At 39.4% G+C, this 10556-nt stretch overlaps 1 protein-coding gene across 1 annotated transcript; it reads right to left on the bottom strand.

The window, feature by feature from the left end:
• Positions 1-1632: 1632 nt before the first annotated feature.
• Positions 1633-2902, bottom strand: LOC149536128 (uncharacterized). Its single transcript, XM_089806869.1, has 3 exons — positions 2722-2902; positions 2554-2600; positions 1633-2223 (listed from the first exon to the last, which is right to left on the bottom strand). Exons 1-3 carry the CDS (start codon positions 2828-2830, stop codon positions 2071-2073), a joined length of 309 nt encoding a protein of 102 aa, XP_089662995.1. The 5' UTR covers positions 2831-2902; the 3' UTR covers positions 1633-2070.
• Positions 2903-10556: the final 7654 nt, after the last annotated feature.

The raw sequence follows: 10556 nt of genomic DNA, 5'->3' as shown, positions 1-10556 counted from the left end.
AGAGCTTTACTAGGGAATCCAATCGATGAAAGAAGATTGTTGATAACATCAAGCAAGGAATATCAAATGCAGTTCCATCCTTATTATCACAGAGATTGGTGGAAGAAGAAATGACAACTAATAATCTGAAAGTCAAGTTAGAGGAATTCTTTCAACTAAATGTATATGAAAGAGATGATTTTGAGAACTTCTCCATCTTCTCAAATACAATGCACACTACTAAGGACTTACTACCAGATTAGGATGAAAGCTTGGGAAAAGCATAAAGAGCAATTGCAGTTCTAGAATTCAAGAAAGAATCTGCACCGAGCATTAGTACAAAGGAGTTGGAAACAATGTTAGATTGATTTCGATCATTCAGGTAGAAAAATCAAGGATAGATGCATTAAATGCATAGTGGGTGTTCTTAGGGATCATTTATTACACCCGACTCCTTCCTAAACGAGCATGTATAGTGGGCATTTATTACCCACTACAGTAGTGGATTCCTTGTTGCATTAATATAGATTCCTTTCCTTTACCCTAACCCTAATCGAGGACCTATATAAAGGCCTCATTCCTTATTTGTAAAGGGAGATTTTTTATGAGATTATTGCTATTAGTTGCTGAGATAATAAAGTTTTCATTGGAGTTTGGTGAATACTTGACGTGTCTTAGTGCTTGCTTGTTCTCCTAAATTCCTTCAATTAGATTAAGTTTAGCATAGTCAATGTGTGGTGATTACAATGAAGAATATGATGGTGTATTGATGAGTTCCTTTGGTTCATACTTTTGACGTTTTAGTGATTCTAACTCGTTGTGTAAAGTTAGCTTGAACCTCTTTCATGCATATTTTCAACTTCTATCATTCGTATACATTGTTCTTTATGATGGTGTATGTGGTGATATGAAAATCTCTGGCATAACCCTTGAAGATTGCATCGATTCACGCATAGTTGTAATATAACTTGGCAAAGCAAAATTCGGTATATTGAGGAATTTGTCCACTTGAATACTATTATTTGTTATCACTACCCTTAGCATTAGAATAGAGTTCTTGAACCCTATCCTATTGAATTTTTGCATATTTTGTGAAAACTCCAAAAAAAGCACGTCATTGCAAAACCTTAGGATAGCTCCCACATCCAGTATGGCTTGAAATGAATCTAAATAAACACGTAAAGCCCCTTGTGATCATCAGCAAATCACATCAACCACCAATCTTATCCACAGTCAAGACCTGGCATTAAAAGAACCTTGAAGTCATTGTATGATCTTCTAGCAATCTTAGCATACATAAGTCTTTATTCAAGAGAGGATAAGATATTTCGATATTTTGTTCTACTGTTTGGTGAGTCATAAAACACACATCAACACTACTTAACACCTTAATATAGATGTCTTCCCTTTTGAATATAAATAAAATTTCTCTATAGAGATGAGTGTCATAAGAGTTAAACAAATTACTTTTCATAGTGTTGCCCAACACATACTTAAAATGCACCAATAATTATACACTTTTGGACAAATGACCTACAGTAGTCACTTACAAATGTCTAACAAAAAATAATGGAAATGTCAAGTGTTAACCAAAAAAATTCTAAGAAATGATCAGCTATTTACAAGCATCGTATCAGATAACACTGATGAATTGTACAAATCTATTGATTATTATTGACAAAAACTTTTTTTTTATAATATCATATAAAATAACATACATGTACGAATGTAATGCGATATTTATAACCTACAAGGCTTTGTTTATATTGAAAACACGTCATTCTGAACATTCGCAGAACATTGATTCATCAAATCCAAGCGCTGTTAAAACAGTTTTGACAGGCATGTGATCGTTCCTAATGCAGAGCTACAGTAAACACACACAACTTTCACTATCATATTCTATGATAATCTACTAATGCAGAGCTACAGTAAACACACACAACTTTCACTATCATATTCTATGATAATCTACGCCTAAATCAAATCCCAAAACTTTAAACAGCTGGATAAGACTAACAAACACTAATTGCAGTTCCTTATTCTCTTCCTAAAGATGATCTACGCAAATTACATCTTCATTCCTGTGCTCTACTTATTTTTCTCTTCATTTTTTCCATGGAGATCAGAGACTGTATCCTTCCTTGGTTCTTTTGGAGCATTGACCGGTTGACTATTATGATGTCCAGGATCTCCTTTATCAACTGGCGGTTTCGGTGGATCCTTCACGCTCTCAGTAGCAGCCTGCGCCCACAAAAAAAAACAACCGAAATCCAAGAGTTAAGTTTTAACGAATTATTTAGTAGCACGTTGTTATCGTGGAATTGTTTCTTTGCTATTTTGAGAACCCTTCCAGTCACAGATTAAGCCCAAAAATACACTCAGTAAAGAATGAAGTAAAATTACTCTCAAAAGCTTAAAAGGGTCCGTCTGTTCTAATGCAGACTTTAGCATAAAGAAAACCAGCAAGCAATTGAAAGAAATTCCGCCCACATCTGTTACTAAAATTCTATAACTCCCAACATGCAACCGTACATAGTAATCTCTAATAGTTGTCCAATGTGGTATACTTACAGTAGAAAACAGTTGAATAAGTCCTCCAGAGGCATGCTTTGATTTCCCTGAGAAAATAAATCCAAAACCAAATAAAAGCAAGTAGGAAAAACAACGAAAGATAATAGAGAAAGGGGAATATCTATCCAAGATTTCATTTTTGAAGAGATCTACTCTTAGAAAACTTACCAGTATATCCGTTTGGAAGAAAAAGGGGTCCGCCTTGAACAAAGTTCAGATTTCTGAGAGCAGTGGGAATGGAGAGTTTGAGGGCTGATCCCATGCAAATATTAGCCATGTTGAGGCTTGAGAGGAGTGGTAAGAGTCTCCTTACAAATAATTCTCTCTTTCACATGTGAGTTGAGTGCCTCGGAGAAATTGTCAGGATGTTTCGTAGAAGTTATCGGACTGTAGATTTGACCGGATGTATTATTATTAATTAAATATCAGAAAACTCTCTGCTGTGATATTTAATTTAGTTAATAAATACTGTAAAATGTGCAGTCTGATGACTGCAAAGACAGTGCGTTTCTCGGGAAATCCTTCATTTTTGTCGTATGTAAAATAGAGTTGGTCTGGCGATAGATTATTTAAATTTATTATTATGATAATATGGATATCTATTGGCTCCTATCTATGTATTGAAAAGTGGTCTAATTGACCTAGAAGCTATTTTAGAAGAGTTTCTCTATATGCTCAGGTAATATTGAAATTGGTTGTGATAATTTTATGGGTATTCAGTTTATTTTTGTCTTAATAAAGACTTTTAAACAAAATAATCTTATGGACACTCTCCCCATCTTATATGTTGTTGAGGAAAAATCATTTGTGAGCTTAGATAGGTTCTTTAGTTTTGTGGTTCATTAGATAATGTTATTTTTAGGCAAGAGTGGAACAGTGTTGCTGATTGTTTAGTCAAATGGGCTTATGTTCATGTGTGGAATGTTGTAGATAAAAGACAACTTCCTCCAAAAATGGTTTCTTTGTTAGATCAAATAGTAAATAGTGATAGGTCTCATGTCCCTCTTCTCTTACCTTTTTTGTTCTTAATATATTTTTACCCCTCTTTTAGTTATAACAGTTGAAATTTTCAAAACTCATAATTTTAAAAGTACAGTTGTTATTTACTTTTTAATCAAGTAGCTAATGCAACTTTTTAAAGAAATTTATTATGTATACAAATCTCAAAAAATGGTCATTTCGAAGTGTAGTTCAATAATTATTTAAAGATATTAATTGTTGTGCATTACAATCACCTAAAAAAAAATATTCCTATACAAACCTATATACTTATTTTTCTCCACAACTTATTTTGAACTATTACAAGAGATAACTATTGATATATGTGAAATTTATTACTGAACTTTTGTTAATCAAAAAAATTAAAATAGCAAAATATGAATGATCATTAAAATAAGACCCTATTACAATTCACAAAAAAGGGGCCGGGGGATACAGGATCAACCGCCAATGAGTTCTGACGGCCGAAATCGGGGAAAACAACATGACCTCAGCCAGAAACTATTAACTATTCATCAAAAAAACCGAAGGAAGATCATCTTTATCAGGAAATCCCTAGCAGCAGGATCTGGGGTAGTCCCAGTCTCCGCATCCTTCTTGTCTGGCCGCGGAGGAGAATTTACTGAAAATGACTATTCATCGAAAAAAAAAAAAGACCCTATAAACCTAGTCCAACTCCTTTTTTTTGATCTATTTTTATTTTCATTTCCATTTTGACTGGATGGAGTCTCTGAGAAGCGTTGGTTGCTGGCTAGGCTAGGGTTTTTCCCCTAGCCTGTTCTTGGTGTTTGATCTTTACTATTTTTCTGTTCTGTTTGGATTGTTAGCTACTGGACATAATTTGCGTCGGTGTTTTTGGAGATCTTCTGCAGTCAATTTTGGATTGGGGGTTTTATTGTTTGCATGGCAGGGTCTGGGATTTCTTCTTCGTTGGTGAGAACAGATGGTTCTTCTCCAACTATGCATGCAATGCGATCTGAATCGTTTTATTCAGGGGAGATCTCCAAGCTGAAAAAAGTTAATGGTTGTCTTCCGCGTAGCCATGATCGCCCTGTTCTGGTTATTCCTCCAACGGCTGTAATGGAGGACATTGATTATTGGACCAAGCATGCTTTGATATGCAAATTTCTTGGAATCCGAATTTCCCTATCCGCTCTTGAGGCATGGATCTGCCGCTCTTGGCAGGTGGAAGGCGATATGGAGATTATGTTGGCAGGGAATAGTTATTTCTTTGTTGTATTCTCTTGCATGTCTGATCGTGATCGTGTTTTTGAAGGAGGCCCTTATTTCTACAACAATGTGGGGTTATTTGTCAAACCTTGGCATTCAGGTTTTAATTCTGCTGAGGATCTCCCTTCAACAATGCCAGTTTGGGTTCGCTTGCCTCGTCTTCCCTTGGAATTTTGGCGTGAAGACATCCTTCGACAAATTGTTGCTTTGTTGGGGAAGCCAGCTGCGATTGCACATCAAACCCTCGATAAAAAGGTTATTTCTTTTGCTAGAATTTGTGTTGAAATTAATTTGAATAACCCATTACCAGATTCTCTGGAAATTTGTCTGGGGGATTCTTCTTGGGTGCAGCAGTTAGATTATGAATCCCTCCCTTTCCGTTGCCGGATTTTTCATGAGTATGGTCATTTACTGCGGTAGTGCCCCCGTAACTCGAGTTTCAAAGGAGTGGATTGGTCTACAGCTGGTAATGCTGGTGGTTTGGCAGATACTACAGGGAAAGGACAATCTCAAATGGTTAATACTACCAAGGGGATGAATCCACAAGATGCTACAGGTAAGGGTAAGGCTCCAATGCAGGATAAGGATGGATTTACCCCTGTTCGTCCCCGAGCTAAGGGACGTGGTCAAAAGAGGCCTTTGAAAGAAAGATTATCTGATTTAGGTTTTAATCGTTTTGAGGTGCTGGATAGTATGGTTCTGCAGGAGGGTATTCCTCCTCCTATCTCTTCTGATCCAGCTTGCCCAGATGAGAGATCTGTTCCTAATGATGCTTGTGGGGCATCTCAATTTGTAGTATATCAGAATTGTGAGGTTCCTGTAGCTCCTATGACAGCGGCTCTGGTGACTCCTGCAGTGTTGGAAGATGATGATGTTGTTTTGGCTGACTTGGTTAAGGATGTGCTACCATCAGGTAAGGGCAAGGGATCTCCTCTCCCCTTGGGGTTGCTGCCTCAACCCTTTAAGCGGGCTTCTTCTTCTCCCCCTCTAAGGAGTGGGCGCAAAACAGACCAAGAGAAGATTAAACTCACAGGAGATATATTGATTGAGTCTGGTTCAGTGAAACCTTTGGATTCTCATTTTCCCAAATCTACCCAATGATGATTATTCTCTCATGGAATGTAAGGGGGTTGAATAGCATCCCTAGAAAAAAGGCTATTCATAACTTGGTGGTTTATCATAGTCCTGATGTTTTTTGTATCCAAGAGACTAAGCTCTCTATGGAGTCTATGGTCCAACATGCCTCTAGTATTTGGTCTCGTGGCCAATGCCAGCGTGTTGGGGCAACAGGCAGTGCTGGTGGTTTAGCTATATTTTGGGATCCTCAAAAAATTTCTCCTCTTGGCTGGATGTCTTCTCGCTCAGCTCTCTCTATGGTAGCTTCTGCTCTAGACTCAGGAGAGGTAATCATGGTTACTAATGTGTATGCACCTGTTGATCTTGTGGGAAAGGAGGAACTTTGGGAACATATTCAATATGTTAGAAATTTTCATCCTTATCATCCTTGGGTGTTAGCAGGGGACTTCAATTCAGTTTTAAGTCTGGAAGAGAAGCATGGTGGTTTGGCTAGATTGGGGCCTTCTTCTGCTCTTCTTCGGCAACACATATCTCTTTTGCATCTCTCTGATGTTAAGCCTTCTAATGGCCTCTATACCTGGAATAATCGCAGGACTGGTGTTGCTGTTATCTCAGAACGCCTGGATAGATTTCTTGTTTCTTGCTTCTGGCTTAGTGGCACCCTTACTATCTCTTCAGAAATCCTTGATTGGAGGGGTTCAGATCATTGGCCAATCAAATTTTTCGCTATAGGGGCTTATGTTCCAAAGCATCCTCCTTTTAAGTTCCAGCTGATGTGGCTTCGTGACTCCTCTCTTCATGATTTTGTTTTTTGTTGGTGGAAAGATGGTGCCCCTGCATATGGTACTGCAATGTTCTCATTTTCTAAAAGGCTTCAATATGTTAAAAGGCAGCTCAAGATATGGAATAGGGAATGCTTTGGGAATCTTCACTTTATGAAGAGGCTTGCTTAAGAAAATCTTGATGTCATCACAAGGGAGATTAGAGATCAAGGTTTCTCGGAGGATCTTGGCCAGGCTGAATCCCTTGCTTCTAGAGCTCTAGAAGAATGGGAACTTCGAGAGGAAATTTTTTGGAAGCAAAAGGCTCGAGTTGATTGGCTCCAGGAAGGTGATTGAAACACTGCCTTTTTCCATAAAATAGTGCAATCTCGCCGAAATCAGAGCACTATCTCTTCTTTGGTTAATTCTCAAGGTATCCAACTGAATTCCTTGCCAGCTTTGTTCCGGGAGGCTATTTCGTACTTCTCTACCCTCTTCTCTGAGGACTCTCCTCCTGTTGATAATGAAGAAAATATTATTTTGTCCTGTATTCCTTCCCTTATCACTCAGGAAATGAATGATTATCTCATGCGTCCTATCACTTTGGAAGAGCTGGAGGTGGTGGTCTTTGGCATGCCTAAGGGGAAGGCTCCTGGTCCTGATGGTTTTCCAATTGAATTCTTTCAAGAATTTTGGGACATCATTAATCATGATTTGTTGGAGGTGGTTAAAGAATCCTATGCTAGCAAGCAGATGCTTCGAGCTTTGAACTCTACATTCTTGACTCTTACTCCTAAGAGAGAGGGTGCTAATCAATTAGAGTTTTTTAGACCAATTGCCTTATGTAATGTGGTCTACAAAGTTATTACTAAGCTGATTGCTGAGAGACTGAAAAGGTGGCTTCCCATTATTATCTCAGAAGAACAAGGTGGTTTTGTTGCTGGAAGACAAATTTTGGATGGGGTGGTTATTGCTACTGAGGCTATTCACTCTATGGCTACTTCAAGGGAGAGAGCCATGTTTGTTAAGCTGGATATGGCTAAGGCCTACGATAGAGTTAAATGGAGCTTCCTAAGGAGTATTCTTCTTTCTTTTGGATTTAGCTCTGACTGGGTGAGTTGGATTATGAGTTGTGTTACTTCTGCCTCTTTTTCTATTCTTATTAATGGTCAACCTTCACAACTATTTGGTGCTTCTCCGCTAGGGTGACCCTCTCTCCCCATATCTATTCATCATCATGGCTGAAGGCTTGGGTAGATTCATTAAGCATCAGGTGTCCCAGAATTCTATTCAAGGCTGGCGGTGGGGTAATGGCTTACCTTCTCTTTCCCATCTTCAATTTGTTGATGATTCTGCTTTTGCCGATCTTGCTAGGATCAAGGAAGCTGAAGCCTTTCGACGTGCTTTGGATGTTTATTTGGCAGCTTCAGGCCAAAAAGTTAATGAGCACAAATCTTTCATTTACTTTTTAACACTCCTGATTCTATTCAGCACAGGATTGTTGGTATCCTACGGTTTCAGATAGGTTCACTTCCTTTGACTTATCTTGGCATTCCTATTGCTGTTTCCAGGCAGCCACGTCTCTTCTGGCAAAATTTGATTACCAAGCTTCAGGATAAGGTAAATCATTGGACTCATAGATGGCTTTCTACTGCTGCCCGGGTTACTCTTCTTCAAGCTGTTATCCAAGCTCTTCCTACTTATAGAAGCATGGTTCATGTTGCACCTATTTACTTTCTCAAGGAGTTTGATGCTCTTTCTCGACAATTCCTTTGGAGTGGTAATTTGCGTAGTACTAAATGGAGCTTGGTTAATTGGGCAACTGTTTGTAGGCTTAAAAAGGAGGGTGGTCTTGGTCTTCGTTCTGCTCTATTGAGTAGACAAGCTTTGGCTGCTAAACTTTATTGGCGATGGTGCTCTGGACAGCATCAACTTTGGGCTCGTATTATCACTCATAAATATTTTCATGGTGCTGATCCTTGCTCTGTTTCTGCACTTCCTCTTGAAGGTCGTGGCTCAATGGTTTGGCATACTTTGAAGACAGGTGCAATGTTGGTGAAGAGGGGTCTATTCTGGATATGTAAAGGAGGTTCTCAGGCTTTGTTTTGGTCTGATGTTTGGCATGGATTCCCTTCCATTTTATCCATATACCCTCATCTTTAGCCTCTTTGTGACTCTTTTCTTGCCGCTGGATGGGATAAAGTGGCTCATTACAAGACTCCTTATAAATTGGGACCTGTTGTTGGTTATAGATGGAAGCATTCCTCTGATTGGCCTCCTGGAGGTACAGACATGGATCGTCAGGAGCTTTCTCAAATTCTGGCCTCTAGAGAGTGTTCCTCTTTGCTTGGTCCAGATGTATTGGCTTGGGGCGGTACCTTGTCTGGTAAATATCATGTCTCTGCTGGGTATCAGGAGATAACTAGACAATTATTTGGGGATGCTTAGGTCCTTTGGTGGAAGCAAGTCCGGAATAAAGTTTCTTGGTCCAAGTGCAATTTTTTCATGTGGCTAGTGGCTCACAACCGTTGTCTTACCTGGGATAATCTTTGTAAACGTGGATTTCAGGGCCCCTCTTATTGTGTTTTGTGTGGTAATGGAGAGGAGTCTGTCTCCCATCTGTTTTTCCATTGCTCCTATTCTACTCAGATATGGCACCTTTGGTGGAGCGCTTGGGGTTGCTCTTGTCGGCATGCTTCCTCTTTGCCTGAGTTCTGGGCTCGCTTGGGTAGTGCTCCCTCCAAGTCTTCTTCTCTCCATGCTGCTTGGATTGTTGGCCCATCTTTCATGCTTTGGCATATCTGGTTGGAGAGGAATCGTCGCATATTCCAAGATGTTCGGCTTGGTGTTTTGCATCTTTGGTGGAAAATATCACATTCTCTCCAGGAAACTATTCTTGTGAAGTGTGAGCTTGATGAGGGTATGGATTCGGTTGATCTTGCTATTTGTAATCGCCTCAATTTTCATCTGCAGGATGGGGTTGCAGCTCATAGGTTTCCTTCTATGTCCAGGCAGCTTCACCATCAGAGGAAGGGTCGGGTTAACCGGGATGGGCACTGGACTCCTCCTCCCTGTGGAGTTCTGAAAATTAACACTGATGGTTCTTCTCGTGGGAATCCTGGTCCAGCTGGTATTGGCGGAGTGGCTCATTGTAGTTCTGGGAATGTTAAATTTTTCTTCTCAATTCATAAGGGTGATTATACTAACAATCTCATGGAAGCTCAGGCTATTTTATATGCTGTGGAACAGTGTTTCTTGTGGGGATGGAGTAAGATTATTTGTGAGTCTGATTCCCAGGTGGTGGTGAACATGCTTTCTTTGCAAGAGCTTGAGGATGTTAGTTGGTAGCTGGCCACTGTTGTTAAGTAGATTCTTTTCTTCTCTTCCTCTTTTCAGTTCATTAGGTTCAAGTATATTCCGCGAGAATGGAATAGACCTGCTGATTGTTTAGCCAAATGGGCTTCTAGTCATGATCCGGGTTGGAATATTAGGGATAGGGGGCAACTGTCCTTTGAGATGGTGCAAGAATTTGATGATCTTGTTGCTCAGGATCGAGCTCCTTGTTGAGCTCTCCTTGTTGTATTCCTTTCTGTCTTAATAAATTTTTACCCCTCTTTTTGCAAAGTCCAACTGATCTATTAAATAAGTACACCAGTCCTTTGACATCCTAGCATCCACAACACATTAAAGTGAAATATTTGTCCAATAATACATACAATGACCCTAGAGAAAATATTTTGTTAAAATTGCAACGTGATACAATCCTATATTTCGTTGGGATCTCTAACATGAATTCCTTTTTCGTAGAGGCAGAGAGAACTTTCGTCCTGGTTTCCAACAGTTTTGAGAGTCACGAGTCTAGTTGACTCGAGCTTTACAGTACACCAGTCAACTTAGCCATATTCATCATCCACTCAGGACGCTGTCGGTGACTGA

The sequence above is a fragment of the Cupressus sempervirens genome, chromosome 10, assembly GCF_028749045.1.
Source record: "Cupressus sempervirens isolate cs-2001-9-10 chromosome 10, ASM2874904v1, whole genome shotgun sequence".
NCBI lineage: Eukaryota > Viridiplantae > Streptophyta > Pinopsida > Cupressales > Cupressaceae > Cupressus > Cupressus sempervirens.
This window is presented reverse-complemented; position numbering and strand designations above follow the sequence as displayed.

Excerpts from the sequence above, each read along its gene's own strand:
- LOC149536128 (XM_089806869.1), bottom strand. The coding sequence starts at position 2,830 with ATGGCTAATATTTGCATGGGATCAGCCCTCAAACTCTCCATTCCCACT. Across the intron at positions 2,601-2,721 it reads TCTTCCAAACGGATATACTG|GGAAATCAAAGCATGCCTCT; the intron begins GTAAGTTTTCTA and ends TTATTTTCTCAG. Across the intron at positions 2,224-2,553 it reads TTATTCAACTGTTTTCTACT|GCTGCTACTGAGAGCGTGAA; the intron begins GTAAGTATACCA and ends TTGTGGGCGCAG.